At 45.3% G+C, this 21,314-nt stretch overlaps 1 protein-coding gene across 1 annotated transcript in view; it reads right to left on the minus strand.

The window, feature by feature from the left end:
• Positions 1 to 1,025: 1,025 nt before the first annotated feature.
• LOC121855727 (forkhead box protein E4-like) overlaps positions 1,026 to 21,314 on the minus strand; it is a 44,365-nt gene continuing 24,076 nt past the window's right edge. The window contains exons 7-11 of the mRNA XM_042350822.1: positions 15,872 to 15,980; positions 11,365 to 11,455; positions 7,520 to 7,747; positions 6,958 to 7,085; positions 1,026 to 2,986 (exon numbers count right to left, since the gene is read on the minus strand). Coding sequence (XP_042206756.1) covers positions 6,961 to 7,085; positions 7,520 to 7,747; positions 11,365 to 11,455; positions 15,872 to 15,980 — 553 coding nt within the window. The 3' untranslated portion in view covers positions 1,026 to 2,986; positions 6,958 to 6,960. The remainder of the gene's footprint in view (positions 2,987 to 6,957; positions 7,086 to 7,519; positions 7,748 to 11,364; positions 11,456 to 15,871; positions 15,981 to 21,314) is intronic.

Below are 21,314 nucleotides of genomic sequence, written 5' to 3' on the forward strand. Positions count from 1 at the left end.
GTGTGCTGTACACCTTAATGCTGCACAGAGTACCTTTTTGTAGTCCCTTAGTCCAGTGTGCTTAAATGTAATCGCTTTCAATGTGTACTGTAGCGTGGTAGATACAGGCATACGAATACAGTTGTCAGACCTGGTTACACTCATCATCATCCTCATCTAAATAATACATTGTATGTTTTAAACTGATTTATTTTATTTTGTTTTATTATCTTTTCATTTCGTCCCAAACTGGATAAATATTGACACACAGACCAATGTTATACCGCTTAGTTCTGTTACAACTTACTTACGGTGTGGGAGAGGCTGAGGAGGGAAAGGAGAAGGTGTAGGAGGAGGAGGAGGACTAAGGAAGGAAGGGAGGGAGGGAGGGAGGGAGGGGGAACTTTGCTATATAAATAATATACAACTGGTCTTGAACCTCTGTCTGTCCCTGAAGAAATAGTTCCATATTAATAGAGTTGACAGACAGTGGAAGATGAGATGCACAGGCTAAACTATTGCACTGTTCTGAATAACTACACATTTTGTATTCCTCAGCGGAGTCAGTGCCCGCGAGACACGGTGGCTCACGGGTTGTATGAAAGACCGTAGTGGAATTGTGACCCCGTGCCTGGCCAGGGATCATCACCGGAGCCCTGGTGTGACCCCGTGCCTGGCCAGGGATCATCACCGGAGCCCTGGTGTGACCCCGTGGCTGGCCAGGGATCATCACCGGAGCCTTGGTGTGACCCCGTGCCTGGCCAGGGAACACCACCGGAGCCCTGGTGTGACCCCGTGCCTAGCCAGTGATCATCACCGGAGCCTTGGTGTGACCCCGTGCCTGGCCAGGATCATCACTGGAGCCTTGGTGTGATCCCCTGCACCTGGCCAGGGATCATCACCGGAGCCCTGGTGTGACCGTGCCTAGCCAGTGATCATCACTGGAGCCTGGTGTGACCCTGTGGCTGGCCAGGGATCATCACGAGCCCTGGTGTGACCCCTGTGCCTAGCCAGTGATCATCACTGGAGCCCTGGACCCCGTGCCTAGCCAGTGATCATCACTGGAGCCCTGGTGTGACCCCTGTGCTCAGCCAGTGATCATCACCGGAGCCCTGGTGTGACCCCGTGCCTGGCCAGGAACACCACTGAGCCCTGGTGTGACCCCTGTAACCTGGCCAGGATCATCACCGAGCCTTGGTGTGACCCTGTGGCTGGCCAGGGATCATCACCGGAGCCCTGGTGTGACCCTATACCTGGCCAGGGATCATCACCGGAGCCCTGGTGTGACCCCCGTAACCTGGCCAGGGATCATCACCGGAGCCCTGGTGTGACCCTGTACCTGGCCAGGGATCATCACCGGAGCCCTGGTGTGACCCCGTACCTGGCCAGGGATCATCACCGGAGCCCTGGTGTGACCCCGTACCTGGCCAGGGATCATCACCGGAGCCCTGGTGTGACCCTGTACCTGGCCAGGGATCATCACCGGAGCCCTGGTGTGACCCTGTACTAGCTACGAACTTGATTCTAGGCACACTGTCACTCACTTGACGGCATGTGTGTGTGTGTGTGTGCTGCTGAATGTTCCAACACAGTTTGCTGGATTGTTTTTGCTGATTTGTTTATTTAGATGATGGGTGATACAGTGATAACATCTCTTCACAAAATATTCTTTTCACAACAGTTAGTGGAACTGTTAACACACAGTACAGTATATTCTCTGGACGTATTTGTCACTTTCTAAATTTTAATAAGGAATGGAACCTTAATCATACATTCTGCTACTAGTTCGTGGACAACAAAGTATGAGTGTAATATACGGTTTAGGATTTTTTAACAGACAAATTTACACATTACACAACAACAGTAATTACATTCATAACAATGGATGTAAGACATTCTTACATGGCGTCAGAAACGAAATAGTAACTACTAAATACAGTATATTCTGAATCACCAAACATGGCTAGGTAACAAAGTGTTCTTGCGCCGAGTGAACTTTATGATTATATGAACACTGAACACAAATATGTCTGTGTTAATGTGGCAAGGATTGTTTATTTTCTGCTACAATGAGTAACCATCGATTCACTTGCCTTTGTCGTGCCCTCCAGACCTCCATTCATGGAAGCCTGTAGGTCACGGCACTTCACGGAGAGTAAATGTGGGCGAAAGTGGACAGTGACCCTCACTGCTCCTACCAAAATGTTATATGCCAAGTTGACTAGTTCACTGTTCGTCTTTAGCATTCAAGGGACCTTGAACGACAGTGCAATCACATACGGCACTGTTTTGTTTGTCTCTTCAATCGTTTAGTTTAAGTTTTCTGGAGTTCCTCTGGTAGATGACACCGACCGTCTGAGACTTGCTGGGAGGATGTAAATGATGTGCCAGAAACGACCCCCATGCGTGTCTCGTCTGTATTAAGGGTCGTTCAGTACCACAGTCTGAATCTCTCTGATGTGCTGTGTGATGGTATTGGCAAATTTCAGATTGCGTTAGAAGGAGGTTGAAGAAGAAGGCTGTAGTACGAGAGAAAAATTTGGTCATATAAGGTGGCCGTTACTCTGCCATGTACCGGTACCTCAGTTGACAGGATAAACCCACTATTACTTAACCTTGCTATTAAGCCTCCAAATGACACTTGTGAGGTTTAAAGCAGCAGTCGTCTCTGTCGAACACGTTTAAATAAATACTTTTCCAAATATCTCCTTATCCTTGGGTCGATCACCTGGTGAGTGCGAGTCTTGTTACCAGGTAGATAAAGGAGTGTGTATGTTGGCACAGACTTGAGGGAAGTGTGTGTGAGGGACCAGGAAATTGTCCCGGGCACCAGCTTCACCTGACCAGTTGGTAAACCCCTCACCACTCGGCAGGCGCCGCCTCCACTCTCTCAGATGTCGACAGGTAGGTAGCCGTACAGCTTACCTCTCTTCGTGAGCGACCATCCTCGTCGTGTGTGTACTGCTTCTCTCATCCTCTACCTCAAGATATAACTTACGTCCATGATCTGAAAAAAGAAGGAAAACAACTTTAGCTTTTAGCATGATTTCCATTTTTTTTTATTGGGCACCCCCCTACATCCTGTGTAAGGTGAAGCGCAGAAGCGTTTACAGCGGCCAACAGGGAAGCATGCTAAGTTCATGCTTGCCTTTATGTCTCATGAGTTAAGGGCGTAGAAGCCTGAAGAGTCAATGGTTTTTAAGTCATCAAGTTATTGGAAGCTCCAACAACTTTTCCATCGGCCCGGGAATCGAACCCGTGACATCTCTCTTGCGAGGCAAGAGCGGTACCGTTTACCATCGGCGCCCCCCATGATTTGCATTATAAAAGTCAGAATTTAGATTAGTTAGCCAGTCTCATAAATAGGAAAACGAATTGACTTGAGTAAATCTAAGATATATAATATTTTATTATCTAATTTAAGATCTCCGGGTTTATTGGTTTTGATTTTTGCAGACGTAGATACAATTCATGTACTGCTACCGTGGTGGTCATCACATGCCACTCACATGATGTTCTGATTATATAAGGCAGAGTGGCTGTTCGCTGTGTATGGTTACAGACTTGAAGACAGAAAGCTGAAATGTGACTTGGAGATACACATGTCCCCCAAAGGATGTCGCGAAGGTGGATGTTCTGGGGATTGGCAGCAGTGGTCGGTCATAAGTGGAACCTCCTGATTAAAAACACTTTAATTTTTTTCTGTTTCCTTGCAATGCACGGCCACGGTTTTTAAGATACTGAACTGAAAATTGGTGCTTTAATGTAAATAGAGCCGATAAGGCTCACGAACGTCAAGTTGAGGGGATACCCCACCATAATGTGTCCCCCCTCCCGTGAACGACAACAGTGTTTAACACAGAGAACTGACATTTGGTGCTGCTATTTTTTTTTACATAAGACCTTCATTATGGCCAAGGACGGGCATAGGTTATGTGGCTGGTCCCATTTTGGTTAATTTTACTTCGTCAAAAACAAACCCTGGCAATGTCAGGTATATAAGCAAATATAGTATAATATAGACGATTGAATCATAAATAGTGAGGACAAGATTCCTCAAGTGTTGAACCCCTTACTGGACGAGCTTAGCGAGCATTACAGAAGGTGCGCCAAGACCACCACCTCAACCTCCTTCGTGTGCCCCCCCCCCCCACACACACACGTACGTCCACATCTGATCATGGTGTAGAAATCATTTTAAGTACCGATAAAGATTGCATTTGTTGATTACATTCAATGAAGCGTTCGTCTAGGTGCTTCGGGAGTTCCTTCAAGCTTTATAAACATCACACCTGGGTTATGCTCTTGAGTGTTAGTGATGTCGAGCGATATTTATGACATCTCAATCGTGTATATGAATATGTCCAGGTGCTGCCAAAATTGCCTGGACACTGTAATATTTGGTGTTATGTTATGGACCATATTATGTGATTATTAATACCCTGCAGTGAACGTTGATTTTCATTATAGATTGTCACAATAACAACAAAGAAATGTTATATTACAAAAAGATGCAGCAACAACAAATACAACAACAACAACAGCAAATACAACAACAACTGATTGACCTTGCATTATAGTCTCTATCTTCCTCTACCAAGTATTGTCAATAGTGTCCAGGGAATTTTGCTCATAACCGGACTATTGTATTAAACTCAGCGAGGAAAAGGTTACAGTGCTCGTCAGGTAGAGTCACCTACTAATACAATATGTAGACCATTACAAAAACTCTACTGTTGTGTCCTGACTCTACTGTTGTATGCTGACTCTACTGTTGTCCTGATGCTACTGTTGTGTCCTGAGTCTACTGTTGTGTCCTGACTCTACTGTTGTGTCCTGACTCTACTGTTGTGCCCTGACTCTACTGTGCGTGTCACCTACTCCACCAGCTCACTACTACACGTTAGTTGTGTCTACAGTAAACCTGACAGTAAGTTTGTTTTTAATGATCTATGGTCTTTGAAATATCTCCTATTGAGTTTATATTCATGCAACACGTCAGGTGATTTCTCTGACGCAGACACCAGACATTGATATAGCTCATCCCGTGTGCAGTCATTGTGTAGCGTCCTGACAGCTTATATACCTCGACTCTACCGCTTCCATTCTTCGCTGACGCCACACAACGATGCGGATAATTATGGAAACTTCCTATGTATATTTATCTATATTGATTAGATCGTTGAGACAGCACCACGATAAAGACCCAGCAACGTACCACAACAGCTTCCTCCTTCCCTTTTTCACTTACTACTTCCCGTGCTACAGTTTTTGGTTCCCGGAGTCTTGAAATTGCCCATTTTTTTCAATTTTGATGGATTTCAATTCATGTCGACTTATTATTAATTGGAGAACGACGTTAGTGTGGCTACCAACTAAACTACCCTCAACATGACACGACACGACACACGACGCGACACGAAACAACACAACACGACACACTGCAACACAACACAACACACTACTACTAGTTTGCTGTCACTCGGAATCAAGTATGACGATCATCCAGCTATGAAACAATGATATGAGTTATTAAGGATGTTACCTTCATTGGTGAGTTTTGAGGTGATTAAAGAGGCCGATACAGGACCGGCAGGGTTTATCACAGATGTTGCACATGTGGGGGGCTACATCTAGTGCGGGAGGGGCGGCGACAGCGTCTTTCCGGCGTTGGCGCTTGTCTGCCTCGTTATGTAGTCGGGCTAACTCGAAAGTATTGACACCTTCTTCTTCTTCTGTGGTGTTCCTCCAAGCATTACGGTGTGGAGTGATCGTCTCCCAGGTGAGGGGGTCGATTTGGCACTTTTTCAGGTGTGTCTTAAGACTTTCCTTATACCTTTTCAGTCGCCCGCCAGCGTTACGCTTACTATTCGTTAGGTGACTGTAAAGTAGCTGCTTTGGCAGTCTACTGTCGCCCATGCGGGTAACATGGCCAGTCCAGCGTAGTTGTTCATGGATAATGGTAGCCTCGATGCTCCTACAGTTGGTGTCAGCGAAAATACTGGCATTTGTTCTCTTGTCTTCCCAGCGAACTCGGAGGATGGAATGTAGACTACGCCGGTGTAAGTCTTCAAGTGCCTTGAGGTGCCCCCTGTATGTGACCCATGTCTCACTGCCATATAGCAGGGTGGGGAGGACCACTGCTCGATATACGTGTAACTTTGCAGATAATTTCAGCTCCCTACAGCTGAAGTCACGGTTTCGGAGTCTGCCAAAGGCTTGAGATGCACATCTGATCCGATGCTGAATCTCTTCATCGATGTCCGCGGTGGTGGACAGCTGGGAGCCGAGATACTGAAAGTGGGTAAAATTAGAGAGGGTAGTATCGTTAACCTGGATGGATGGTGGAGGTGTGTCTGAACCAGGGGCAGGTTGAACACGACACAACACAACACAACAGCAAACAAGACAACACAATAACACAACAGGTACTGGTGAGCTTTTCTCAACACCATGTTATCCATCTCATGACCTGACTGATACAATGTTTAACGAGCGAGAGGATTTTTTTTATCTACCAGTCTCACTTAACGCAATCAATGACCCTTCTTGGCCATCTTGGTTAAGTTAGGTTAGGCTTGGTCGGGGTGTTAGCTTAGGTAATGATAAGATAGCGCTGTCATGTAAGTCACCATAACACCTAACTCTTCTGATGGGGAAATGAAGGCTGTCGAATGCAGTACCACCAACATTCCCGCCTTGTTTATCCATGTTCAGTATCCAAAGTGCTGTATACGCGCTGCTTCTCGTGGGTCTTCAGGCTTATGGGATATTCTTTCCCTTCTCACTAACGGGAAGTCTTCGCACGTCAGATAGATATAAGCGGTTTTCATATTGTTTTCTTCAGGAAGCCACGTAAGGCCAGGTCGGTCACAGTACACATTAGCAGTGATCCGTTGCATGTGGCAGTGAATATGGGGAGAATAACACTTACGAGCTTAGATTCTAGCCATTAGTAGAGTTGGCAGAGGCACTTACCTGTTAGAGCTTAGAGTCTGGCCAGTAGGGGTAGTAGGAGAGGGAGGTAAGCTGGGAGGTGTTGGGTGTTTCTCCCTGGCGTCTTGAAGCCCCTAGTCCCGAGCCGTACCCTCCTCCGCCGCCGCCACCTGAGGGAGGAAAGTAGTGCGTGTTGTACTGCCCAGGTCCTGTGTGTGTCTTTGATAACGAATCTGTGGAAAAAATTACGTAGTCTCATACCGAACTGTGAACCCGTTGAAGTGAACCTTAAAACAAAAAGGGTTTCAACTAACCTAACCTCCTCAACCCAAGTGAATATTAGTGCATTATGCATTGAGTTTTAAGTCCCACAAATACATGATTAACATTTAGACAATCACACACTCACGGCCACCAGTACATAGCGCCATGATAACCTGTAAATGTTCAACCCTGAAGCAACATTGATGGAACACATGAGGACGAACGAATATCTACCACAGTAGGAAGGACAAGAAGTATAAAATTATAGCAGTGATGATGGAGGCGTGGCAGTCCTGTCCTCAGTAGTGATGATCAGTGAGAGTTCCCAGTAGTGACTTACCGAAGGAGGGCTGAAGGGGCGCCGTGGAGGGCGACCCTAGACTGCCACCTGACCCCAGGAAGCTGCTCGCCCCAAGCCCCGAGGCCAAGCTGGACCCCGAACCAGATGTCCACAGGGGAGGAGCTGACCCCAGGGAACCGGGGGTGGTGCCGGGGGAAGATATAGAGGGCGAGGAACCCCCCAGAAGTCCCCCGCTTAGGTGGCTGGGGAGACCTGATCCCAGAGCTCCTGCCGGGGAATTTAGCTCATTAGTGATCGTCTTAATCACAGGAAGGCCGAAGATTTTACACAATCGGTGACATAATAATGCAAATAACTGGTGTGATAAAACGACTAAAAGGACATAGAGTTTCATTTGAGATTCTACCATAACTGACTTCTCTTAACACATGGTTACAGGAAATGAATTATCGTATATTTTTTTATAGCTGAGATATGCCTGAGAGCAAGTTTGTTTGAGAACAGGTGGTCTGAGAGCAGGTGTGTGTGAGAGCAGGTGTATCTGAGTGCAGGTGTGTGTGAGAGCAGGTGTATCTGAGTGCAGGTGTGTCTGAGAGCAGGTGTATCTGAGTGCAGGTGTGTCTGAGAGCAGGTGTGTTTGAAAGCACGTCTGGTACCTGTCAACTGTGAGACAAAAGTTTATCCACATGTTCAAAATGTTTTTCACTATATTGTTGTCAATTGGAACCGCTTCCCTGAGCTTCTCCAAACGTTTTGATCTTCAAGAAAAAACTGGCCAAGTACTGGGAAGACCAACACTAAGGAGCTCCTGAATACGACGTAGAGTTTACATTTACGAAGTCTAGTTAAGTACTAATCACACCTTGTACAACATGGCCAGTTAATACCACTAATCATATGACCAGTGTAAAACTAATAATGGCCACTAACCACGTGACCATCACTCCGAGGCCATCAGCACTCAGCTGGCTATCCTGGATGACGCGGTGACCACCAGAGGGCAGATGGGTGACGTGGAACACACCAGAGAGCAGATTCGACATTTCATCCTTGACCACCGAAGGGTCATGACGTACTTGGCGCTGCTCTGGCAGAAGCCAGGCCTGTATTAGCCTCTATCACATTAATATTATATAAATATGGGCTAAGGTCGTATATTCATTATATATATTCTATCACCCAGACTATTGAGCATACAGCTACATAAGCATTTGTTCTGTCACACCTTCTCGGGCGTACAGCCCATAAATCTACAGAATTAACCCTCAGTGTGTGGTAGGCTGTTTAGATCAGGGGTGTCAAACTCATTTGCCAAGGCGGGCCAGATTTAATATGAGTACACAGTATGCGGGCCAAGTAACATAATTATGAGCACTTCGCAATCACCTCATAGGTGAGTAGTACGACAAAATAAGAAAGGTGGATTTAGTCTGCCCTCGTGCAAAACCCTTAAAAACAAACAAATCAAGTGTTTACTTACCTTGATCAATCTTATTGTTTGCTACTGCTGCTTCCTCATAATTGGCACCTCTTGGTATGGACCAGTGCATCAAAGTTTGGCACTAACGACTGAGCTGTAGCAACCTTCAGTATTGAATTAAGGTGCACACCAGTAAGTTGAGACCGAAGCCGAGACTTGTTCAAGTTCATCACAGAAAAGAGTTGTTCACAGACAGATGTACTTCCGAACATTGACATAATCTTTGAGACAAAACATTTAATCCTGGGATAATTTGGTCCAAAATATTGATAAAATGTGCCATCAACAACACTCGAAAATTTGTTCCTCAACACAGAATCACACTGGAGCTCATTGGTGATGTTGATTGAGTATATTGTTCTAGGAAACAGCGGACTAGTTTATTCAGCTGAGGGATACACTCACTATTTAGTTTTAGCTCCTCAAGGTGCGGCTGGAGCAGCAAATGGGCCGCGGGCCGCATGTAAGAGTGTGTCGGGCCGCATGTTCGACACCCCTGGTTTAGATAATGTCCGTGTTGAAGTGTGGTTTATCTCCAACCACCAGGCACCAGACTCAAGAGAGTACAGCACAGTTCTCACCAGCTCACAGCCCGGCACGATGCCTTAAAATAGTGTCGAGAGACATTACAACCCAATATAACTAGAAAATCACCACGTGTGTTTACATTAAACCAAGGAACAACAAGTGAAGAGAACAGTACCTGTGTGTCTTGTTTAACTTACTAGTTAAAATAATTACAAGTACAACCCAGGACAGCTGTGACGATTTCAACTCTCAACCAATCTAGGACTGTATCAAAGGTGACATGCCGTGAGGTTACCTGATATCTCACTCAGCTGCATCAAAGGTACCAGCGACTAACCTACTCTCGTTCAGGCAAGTGTTAACAAGTGAGATAGTTTGATATCATACCACAGCTAAAACAGGTCAACTGTTATGTTGGCCCATACCATTTCCCTCTCCCGAACCCTCCTCCCCACCGGAATATCAACAAGTTCTCGCCAGAAGTTACTATTTCATTTAGGAAAGGAATGGAACCAGTGTTGAATAGTGGTGAACAGTGCTTAAGTCAGTGAAAAACAACTCATCAGTAACAGATGAGTCGTACCCAAGCTAACCTTCACACAGTGAGGTCCCAGGTACCCAGTGATAACTGCCCCTGAGACTCAACAACACCAGCTATGTGTTAATCCGTCCACTATAGGGAGGCCTGGGACATCAGACAACGTGGCGTCCCCATGATGCTATGACACCACGTAATGAATGAGTTGCTACAGCATCATGTGAGGTTCCTCATAATACTATCTGTGAGGGAATTACTATACCACGTGAGGCCCCTCATAACACCATCTGCGATGGAATTACTACACCACGCCAGGTCCCTCATAACACCATCAGTGAGGGAATTACTACACCACATCAGGCCCCTCATAACACCATCTGTGAGGGAATTACTACACCACGCCAGGTCCCTCATAACACCATTTGTGAGGGAATTACTACACCATGTGAGGCCCCTCATAACACCTTCTGTGAGGGAATTACTACACCACATCAGGTCCCTCATAACACCATCTGTGAGGGAATTACACCACATGATGCCCCTCATAACACACCCATGAGGGAATTACTACACCACATCAGGCCCCTCATAACGCCATCTGTGAGGGAATTACTACACCACATCAGGCCCCTCCTAACGCCATCTGTGAGGGAATTACTACACCATGTCAAGCCCCTCATAACACCATCTGTGAGGTAACTACTACGAGGTTCCTCATAAAACCACCTGTGAGTGAGTTACTACACTACTGTCTGCTGTTTAACACCTCAGCGCACATGATCTACGTGACCTCCACTGTAAACATTAATCTGAATGTTCACTGTATGTTCCTTTACCGTTCTCAAATGAAGGCTTTTGTTAAACCACCAATGTATGTAATAAGTCATTTATGTCACATAAGAAAATAAGAATGGAGGAAACTGCAGCGGGCCTATTGATCCATACTGGGCAGTCCCATTTACACCCAACCCCTATTGCTCAATGTATATTTTCAGCCTTCGGGCTGCAGAACTTTTTCAATAAACCGTTAATCATTATTATTATTATTATTGGTGACGTGGTACTCACCTGAGGGCAGGTGGGTGACGTGAAACACACCAGAGGGCAGATTGGTGACGTGGTACTAACCTGAGAGCAGATGGGTGACGGGGTACTCACCTGAGGGTAGATGGCTGACACGGTACTCACCTGAGGGCAGATGGGTGACGTGGTACACACCTGAGGGCAGATGGGTGACACGGTACTCACCTGAGGGCAGATGGGTGACGTGGCACACACCTGAGGGCAGATGGGTGACGCAGTACCCACCTGAGGGCAGATGGGTGACGCGGTACTCACCTGACGGCAATGGTGCTGTACCGAGTGCCGCTGGCCCTAGAGACCCGCTCAGCTGCTGGTAACCTCCACTCAGCTGCATCTGTCCCTGCAGCTGCAAAATAGAAGTAGTGTTAGTGAAAAGTTGCTGCAGGTGTTGATAAGAACATAAGAATGGAGGAAACTGCAACGGGCCTATTGGCCCATACTGGGCAGTCCCATTTACACCCAACCCTTATCGCTCATATGTCCGTCCGGCCTATATTTGAAGCTGACCAGCGTGTTCGAGTTAAAAATGATGTTTGGTAACTTGTTCCACTCATCCACTACTCTATTTCCAAACCAATATTTACCTATCTCACGTCTAAATCTAAATTTGCTTATTTTAAAACCGATGCTACGAGTTCCCTCCTGGTTGGATAGTTTAAGTACCTTTGTTATTTCACCTTTGTTTAAACCTGACTTTCATTTACATACCTCGATCATATCGCCCCTCACTCTTACGTCTCTCGAGGGAGTGCAAATTCAGATGCTTTAATGTCTCTATACTCAAGGTTCCTAATACCCGGGATTAGTCTTGTCATCCTCCTGTAGTACTGTGACTAAAACAGAACCGCATAATCCAAGTGAGGTCTCACAATCGCAAGAGTAATTTTAGGATAACCTCGCTAGTCTTGTAATTTACACTCCTTTGAATTAACCCAAGTACTTTGTTAGCCTTGTTTCGAGCAAATACACATTGCTGTCTTGGTTTAAGATTCCTACTTAGCATTCCCCCTAAATCTTTATCACATTCGGATTTCTCTATATCAACGTTGTTCATCTGATACCTGGTTTCTCTGTTTACATCTCCTAGGCTAAGTATTTTGTATTTGTACACATTAATTTCATCTGCCGTTTTTCAGACCATGTGAAAAATTTGTTCACATCTTCCTGTAGTTTTGCGGAGTCCTCTTCAAATTTAAATACACGCCCTATTTTAGTGTCGTCAGCAAATTTACGTATGTTGCTGACTACGCCTATATCTATGACGTTTATGACTATAATAAATAGTGATGGTCCAAGTCCTGAGCTTTGGGGTACTCCACTAGTGACGTTACCCTAATCGGATTTAGTGCCAATAATGCTTATTATCTGTTTCCTGTCCTGTAACCACGCCCTAATCCAATTTAGAATATCTTTTCCAATTCCACGAACCTCCACTTTTCGTATTAGTCTTTCATGGGACGACTCTGTCGAAGGCTTTGCTAAAGTCGAGGTAAACCACATCATAATCGTGTCTGTCATCCACTGATTTAAAATTATTGCTTAGAGTAATTTGCCTACAATTGAGGTAAAACTAACTGGATGGTAGTTTGAGGATATTGATCTATCTCCCTTCTTGAAAATCGGTATCACTTTCGCTATACTCAACGATTCTGGTACTACACCGGTTTTTAATGACATGATAAAAAAGTTTGCTACGGGTATACTGAGTTCTTCTTTACTTTCCTTTAATACTCTGGATGGAAAATATCTGTTTGTTTACTAACATCGTTGCTATTGGCTATTATCTGGCTTAATCTATATTCCTCACTCTCTTTGTATATAGTCGGTGCCTCGGGTGTCATGTTTAAATTTTCGGTGGTGAAAATTTATGAAAAACATCTGTTCAGATTATTTTTCATTCCTCCTTCGTTACCAGTTAGCTTGCTGGTACCTGACTGCATTGTTCCAGTCTTGTCTCGTGTTTTAGTTTGATACATTTGGAAGAATCCCTTGGGGTTTGACTTCGCCTCTCTTGTTACCTTCAGTTCATTATTCCTCTTTGCTTTTCTTATTTCGGTCTTAACCCTATTGGTCAATACTCTATAATAATCTCTGAGGTAAACGTCAATAACGTTCTTTAAATAATTATTTATACATTTGGGGTCATTGTTATTTGATCTGAGTTTTAAATTCAACGTGGACAAATGTAAAGTACTCAGTATAGGAGATGTAAACAGGGAAACCAGATACCAGATGAACAACGATGCCATTGAGAAATCCGACTGCGAGAGAAATTTAGGAGTAATGATAAGTAGGAACCTTAAGCCAAGTAAACAATGTGTTTTTGCTCGTAACAAGGCTAATAAAGTACTTGGGTTCATACAAAGGAGTGTTAGTTACAAGACTAGCGAGGTCATCCTAAAACTGTATCTTGCGCTTGTGAGACCACACCTGGATTACGCAGTTCAGTTCTGGTCACCGTATTACAGGATGGATATAGAATCATTGGAAAGAATTCAGAGGAGAATGACAAGACTAATCCCGGGCATTAGGAACCTTGAGTATAGAGACAGGTTAAAGCATCTTAATTTGCACTCCCTCGAGAGATGTACAGTAGAGCGAGGGGCGACCTGATAGAGGTGTATAAGTGGAAGTCATTGCTAAACAAAGGGGACATTACAAAGGTACTCAAACTATCCAACCAGGAGCGAACTCGTAGCAATGGTTTCAAATAAGACAAATTTATATTTAGGCGTGAAATAGGTAAACACTGGTTTGAAAACAGAGTAGTGGATGAATGGAACAAGTTACCAAATATCATCATTAACTCGAATACGCTGAATAGCTTCAAACATAGGTTGGATGCTTATATGAGCAATAGGGGTTGGGTGTAAACGGGACTGCCCAGTATGGGCCAATAGACCCGCTGCAGTTTCCTCCATTCTTATGTTCTTGTGTTCTTATGTTCTGTATGGTATGTTCTGCCTTTGTGCGTTAAGTAGCTCATTATTTAAATTGTCATGGAACTCGTCAACATATCTCGTGGCCAGGCCAACCTCAGTGGTCATATTTTATGAGGTTATTGTTGTCAGGTTACCTGGTAAAGTGAGGTCACCCTCTGTGGGTACATAAGTCATGTTATTTATACCCTCTCGTGATGTCATGTAATTCACCCCCAAACGTAATACCCTTCTCTCAGCTGCCCTTTCAACCTATCAAAGTTTGCCCTTTTTAAATAAGAACAAAAAACATAAGAATGAAGGAAACTGCAGCAGGCCTATTGGCAACTGACATTTAGTTCTACTTTGAATTTCACTTCTTTGTGATCACTGTTAGCTAGTTCGTTCCCCACGTCGACAGGACTAATGAGGTTAACTCTGTTGACAAAACTAAATCTAGTATACTATTTCCCCGGCTATATGTTGACTTAGGAAACAGTCCTGAACTGTTTTAAGAAAATTCTCTGATTCTGAGTTACCCGAAAGGTCGGTCCAATCTATTTTACTAAAGTTAAGGTCGCCCAGATACAGACTTTGCTATGTCTGGACGCCCTGCATATATCATCCCCTATAAGTTGCTCATTAGCCCTATCGAAGATGTTGATAGTGATTTGTTACCGCAGGTGTTGTTAGTGACATGTTACCGGAGGTGTTGTTAGTGACATGTTACCGCAGGTGTTGTTAGTGACATGTTACCGCAGGTGTTGTTAGTGACGTGTTACCGCAGGTGTTGTTAGTGACATGTTACTGCAGGTGTTGTTAGTGACATGTTACCGCAGGTGTTGTTAGTGACATGTTACCGCAGGTGTTGTTAGTGACATGTTGCCGCAGGTGTTGTTAGTGACATGTTACCGCAGGTGTTGTTAGTGACATGTTGCCGCAGGTGTTGTTAGTGACATGTTGCCGCAGGTGTTGTAAGTGACATGTTACCGCAGATGTTGTTAGTGACATGTTACCGCAGATGTTGTAAGTGACATGTTACCGCAGGTGTTGTTAGTGACGTTGCCGCAGGTGTTGTTAGTGACGTTACAGGTGTTGTTAGTAATATGTTGCCGCAGGTTTTGTTAGTGACATGTTACCGCAGATGTTGTTAGTGACATGCTACCGCAGATGTTGTTATCGTTGCCGCATGTTGTTAGTGACAGGTGTTGTTACCGCAGGTGTTGTTACATGTTACCGCAGGTGTTGTTAGTGAGGTGTTGACATGTTACCGCAGGTGTTGTTAGTGACATGTTACCGCAGGTGTTGTTAGTGACATGTTACCGCAGGTGTTGTTAGTGACATGTTACCGCAGGTGTTGTTAGTGACATGTTACTGCAGGTGTTGTTAGTGACATGTTACCGCAGGTGTTGTTAGTGACATGTTACCGCAGGTGTTGTTAATGACATGTTACCGCAGGTGATGTTAGTGACATGTTGCCGTAGGTGTTGTTAGTAACCTGTTGCCGTAGGTGGTGTTAGTAACATGTTACCGCAGGTGTTGTTAGTAACATGTTACCGCAGGTGTTGCTAGTAACATGTTGCCGTAGGTGTTGTTAGTGATTTGTTACCGTAGATGTTGTTAGTGATATGTTGCCGCAGGTGTTGTTAGTGACATGTTGCCGCAGGTGTTGTTAGTAACATGTTACCGCAGGTGTTGCTAGTAACATGTTGCCGCAGGTGTTGTTAGTAACATGTTGCCGCAGGTGTTGTTAGTAACATGTTGCAGCAGGTGTTGTTAGCCTCGGTGACATTCTCTCATGCCAGGTGTTTATGATGACTCGTGTGTGTGTGTGTGTGTCTTACCTGGTTCATCTGGGGGTAGGTGTAGGAATGGGGTGTATGGCCGCGGGGGTTCTGGGTGTAGCCCCCGATCTGTCCTCCCTGCATCTGGCTCAGCCCCCAGGTGCCGCTCCTGTAAGATACAACACACGTTAGTCTGGACCCCAGGAGGAGGAGGTGGAGGAGGAGGTGACAGAGAAGGAGGAGGACTATGACCGTCATTTTTATGTCTGTGTAAAGATGTGTGTGTTTGGATGTGTCTGTTTCTGTGAATGGGTAAACAATTCTGTGCGCGTATGTGAACGTGTATAAATTTTGCCGTGTTTCCCTTTGTGTGTGTGTGTGTGTGTGTGTGTGTGTGTGTTTTCAGCTGTGGACATGAACTGGTCAGGTGTTGGCGTGGGTACAAGTGCACAGGTGGGTGAGATTGAATTCTTTTTTAACGCGCGTATGAGAGAATCGCTTCAAAGGATCCCCAAACTCTCATGTGACAGCGTGAAGGATCCTGAATGAACCAACTAGAGAGAGAGAGAGAGAGAGAGAGAGAGAGAGAGAGAGGTGGCCCCAGGAAGAAGAAAAATAAAATCAACTACAATCGGACAAAATCAAGATCGTGAAGTACTGTACGTGTCACCCGGTACTTAAGTCACTGTTGGCACTTGAGATATTACACTGCGGTCATTTTTATTTAGTTAGATTTCAAAAGTGAACCGCAAGCAGGTAATGGCAGGTGCACTCTAAGCCGTCGATTTGTTCAGTACCTGTGTGATATTGGCAGCCTGGGGTTAAGGTGTGTGTGTGTGTGTGTGTGTGTGTGTGTGTGTGTGTGTACAGGAGACCTTAGTACTAACTTGTGACTGTCTATGCATCCAGAAATCACTCGAGTCAATGTTAACTATACAGCTATAAGGTGACCTCTGAACAATGTAAAAACAAACATTTATCATTGGGTTAAGGATACAAACTCCTAGATCTTCTGTACCCCCCACACACACACGGTTCCAAAAAAAGTAGGTTGTTAACTGTGAACCTCCTAAGTGACTAGTTAAGGCTGTCATATTGATAATTATACACCCATGACAGACTTATTACGTGTGTTTCTGTAGTCTTAGCTTTTCACCCACGCTTAAAAAGAGACATAATATATCATAAGGGATCACCTGTCACGTAGCGTTTCTTTAACTCAAGTTTTCTAGAGTATCTTAGGTAACGCTTTTTCCCTGGGATGAGACGGCATATACCTCGCTCACTGGCCTGGTGGTAAGAACAGTGGGGGAAAAAAAAAACCCCGAACTTTCCTCAAATGTAGAAGTCGGCGACGTGTACATTGATCAAGTACACCACTCAGAGGAGGAGGAGACGGGGAGAGAGGAGGTAGAGAGCGAGAAAGGGGGAGGGGAGGTGAAAAGAGATTTAGATATAGAGTAAATTAAAGAGGGAGGTAGAAATGGTGAGTAAAAGTAAGAGGCGAGGGGAGAAGTGCTGACCCGCTATAATCAAGGGAGAAATAAGACATGTTAATTGGAGTTTCCACTTAGCCTGGGTGTACCTGAGTGGCTCCCGGCCAAGAAACACACTGGCGCCTCACTCCTCTTCTTAAATATCGTATTTTGAGATAATATTGTAGCTGATAATTAGTCTCACAGGAGAGAGTCATGACGGAGAAAACAGACGTGTTAAACGAGGCGAGGCACCAACATGGAGATGTATTTTACTGGTGATTTCCACGGGCGGGAAAAAGAGGCAGGAGTGAGTGTTTTACGAGGGGGAGCGTCGCGGCCTCACACCTCCCACGCTGCAACTGTCGGGCGTATTTTATGCAGGAGACATAAAATATATTCCTCATCGACTGTTACATATAGCGACCAGAGCCGCCTGCCACCGCCCGCACCTGCCCTGCTCGTCAACCCACACTACATTGGTTTGTTTGAAAGTTTCCCGTGCGATGATTGGCCGGCATTCACCTACAGCCAGTTCTGATTGGTTAATTCTTAACGTTCCCTTCTGATTACTGGTGGCATGTTGGACGCTCGCTTGCGGGTTGGAAGGGGTTCAATGCGACAATTGGATGCCACAGGATCTTCTCAACGATTTAGACGGAGATAAAATGTTGGCCTCTTTGAAGAAGTGGGTTTTAAAACTGTTTGGTGTGAGAGCAACACGACCACGGGATGACCATACTTACTGAGGGCTGGTTACCTCCAGACCACTGTACCACGCGCGATAAACGTCACTATTTACTGCCTCACCTTGCCCACCATAATGGTGGCAGTCATCAATAAAAATCCTATTTACATTTGCTTTATCTAGCTGCCCAGAGGATAGTGTTGGTGACCCGGTGAGCACCGCCTCGACACACAAGGGGGGGGGGGGGAACCCGGAGGGGACCCCCCTGCGGGTTTATCAACAACAGATCATGGTGTTGTTGTACTCGGCCTCTGTTTGTAAACTAACCTCAAAAAGTATTTACAAACTAAGGTTTCCCAGGGAATGTAAACTTGTTTGTAAGAAGCGAAAACGATTAGCATCTTCTCACGGCTCTGGCTGGCCAGTCAGTCATCATGTCTTGCCACACTGCTGACAAATACTCGGACACCACAGAGCTACCGCTGTCGAGACTAATTACGTCAATAAAGGTGCGTCGTGCGACACTCAGATACACCCTCGCATCACGACACACAAAAACAAACACAAGTCCAATACTCTGCTCAGGAACCAAACAAAACACCGCCTCAACAACAAACTCATATTGAGGGGGGGGAGTAAACTGAAACAAAACACACACATACAAATGGAGACTGAAGCAAACATGATAAATTAAGGGGGTGATAGTCCAGGGTCCAGTAGGCATTACAACAAATTGTCCTCCAAGCCACCCTCCCCTCCCCTGCCCCCTTCTCTGTCTCTGCTCTCTTTCTCCCTCATTTCTTTTCCTCCTTCCTGCCTCCTCCTTCCCTTCCTGCCCTCCCTCCTTGCCTCCTTACCTTCCCTGTCCCCCTCCTCCTCTGCTCCTCCTTCCCTTCCTGCCCCCCCCCTCCCTCGCCTCCCCCTGCCCTCCCTCCCTGCCTCCTTCCCTTCCTGCCTCCTTCCTCTTCCTCACTGCCACCCTTCCGTGCCACCCTCCTTCCTTCCCTCCCTCCCTGACGTTATGGGCACACAAGCCACCAGCCAGACCAAGAGCGGCTACGGCACACGTGCCCGCTGCTATTTGTGGCCACTGCCCCTGTCGTGTTGTGTGTGTGTGTGTGTGTGTGTAGGTGTGTGTGTGTGTGTGTGAGTGTAGGTGTAGGTGTGTGTGTGTGTGTGTGTGCGTGTGTGTGTGTGTGTGAATTGAATTTTTTGAATATTACCACGTACAGCGGCTAGTGTATTGTGCACTCCATACTCATCCTGTGAGCGGTAGCGCTAGAGGGTTACAGAGTAGACGTCACAAAGGGTGTGTGTAACTAACCCCCGTGGTCAGGATATTATGGCATTGAATGGTACAGAATATTTCAAATCCATTGTTTGTTTAGTTCCATACATAAAGGGTAACTTATTCTCAACTGCTTGAGTACAGGAGTGTGAGGCAGTATGTCTGGCCGCACACTTTGTTATTCACATTTCCGTGAGAGATATTCAAGCACATGGTGTGTTTGGTTCTATACATGGGAAATGATATAGCTACTAAGTGCAAAAAAGTGGATACAATCTTAACATGTCGGCTATCTTGCCATTAGAGATAACGTGTTGTGCCATTTCACACACACTGTGCTTGGACCTGTCCCTAAAAGGTTCTTTCTTCACACAGTCAAGGACGTAGTGTTTGAGTGTGTGGCAATATGTTTGATCAACCACTTTACATTTGATTTTGTTCATATCTGCTTGAGGGGTATACTGTTAGATGTATTTATAGGGGGTATTTTGTGTGAGTATGTTTGTGTGTGTGTGTGAGTAGGTGTGTGTGGGGGGTGTACATGTGTTTGCATGTGTGTGTGGGGGTTGTAATCTAGTTCAAGATTTTTCGAACACTGCTGGAGACAGCTGGCAACGCAAGGCCGTTTGTTTACTAAAGTGCGTATGAAAATTAAGAATGAATGTAAACGTGATCGGTGATTGGTTATTTAGTTTCCTGTTGCTTAATTAATGGTTGGGCTTTATTATAGTAAAGAAACGGACTTGAGTTGCCAGCTGTCTCCAGCAGTGTTCGAAGAATCTTGAACGAGATTGTACTTGTGTGTGTGTAGGGGGTATGAGTGTTGTGAAATGTATGTAAATATAATTATTTTTTATTGTGAACAATACGGTGTGGGAGGAGGAGGAGGTGTAGAACTGCAACGTACACTGTATGGAGGAGGAGGAGGTTTGTGCCTTGCGCTTGTGACACCTCACTTGGATTACCGCAGTTCATTTCTGGTCACCGTACTACAAAATGGATATCGAATCCCTAGAAAGCATTCAGAGGAGGATGACAAGACTGATCCCGGCCTGGGCATTAGGAACACTGAGTATAGAGACAGGTTAAAGCATCCGAATTTGTACTCCCTTGAGAGACATAGAGTGAGGGGCGATAAGATGGAGGTGTATAAATGGAGGTCAGGTTAAACAAAGGTGATATAACACAGGTACTTAAATTATCCATCCAGGAGCGAACTCGTAGCATTGGTTTTAAATTGGACAAATTTAGATTTAGGAGCGAAATAAGTAAACACGTGTTTGGAAATAGAGTAATGGATGAGTGGAACAAGTTACCAAACATCATCATTAACTCGAACACGCCGGGTAGCTTCAAACATAGGCTGGACGGATATATGAGCGATAGGGGTTGGGTGTCCAGTGTGGGCCAATGGGCCCGTTGCAGTTTCCTCCATTCTTATGTTCTTATATACGGAAGGGAGATGGAGATGCAGCTGTGTGGTGTATGTGGAAGAGGTGGTGGAGTGTGGGGTAGGTGAAGGTGTACCACGTGAACATTCCCACATGAATTTGTAAGTAAACAGCTAATATTCGGTCGAGAGACCGAGTAGTGTCCTGCGAATATATAATGGAAGCCCTTCGAAATCGAGGATGGCCGGCCCAAGGGCCACCTAGGCGTGAATTTGTTAAGGTGTAGAAACTGTCGCAAACACAACAACCACATCCTAAGTTAACGAGCTGCATGACACAGTGTCACGGAATAGTCCGAGAAGACTGGACAGCTCGCCAACTGCACTGGCTAACCATTACCCCGGAATACAATCTGCAAATCAATTAACATTCAGGTTCCCAATTACTGCTGGGTAGACAGAGGCAAATGGCGTAAAGAAACTTGCCCATAGTTTCACCCTGCCCTGGGATCGAACTCGGGTCCGCTCGCTTTTAAATAAGGACTGGAAACGAACGATTTCGGGGGTTTGAAACTTGGTTCCATTGCTTAAATTCATCATCAGGGAAGAAATTGCCTCTGAGACAAACACACAAACACCCACATCCACGCACGTATTCACAA

This window comes from Homarus americanus, unplaced genomic scaffold (assembly GCF_018991925.1).
Source record: "Homarus americanus isolate GMGI-L3 unplaced genomic scaffold, GMGI_Hamer_2.0 scaffold21353, whole genome shotgun sequence".
NCBI classification, from domain to species: domain Eukaryota; kingdom Metazoa; phylum Arthropoda; class Malacostraca; order Decapoda; family Nephropidae; genus Homarus; species Homarus americanus.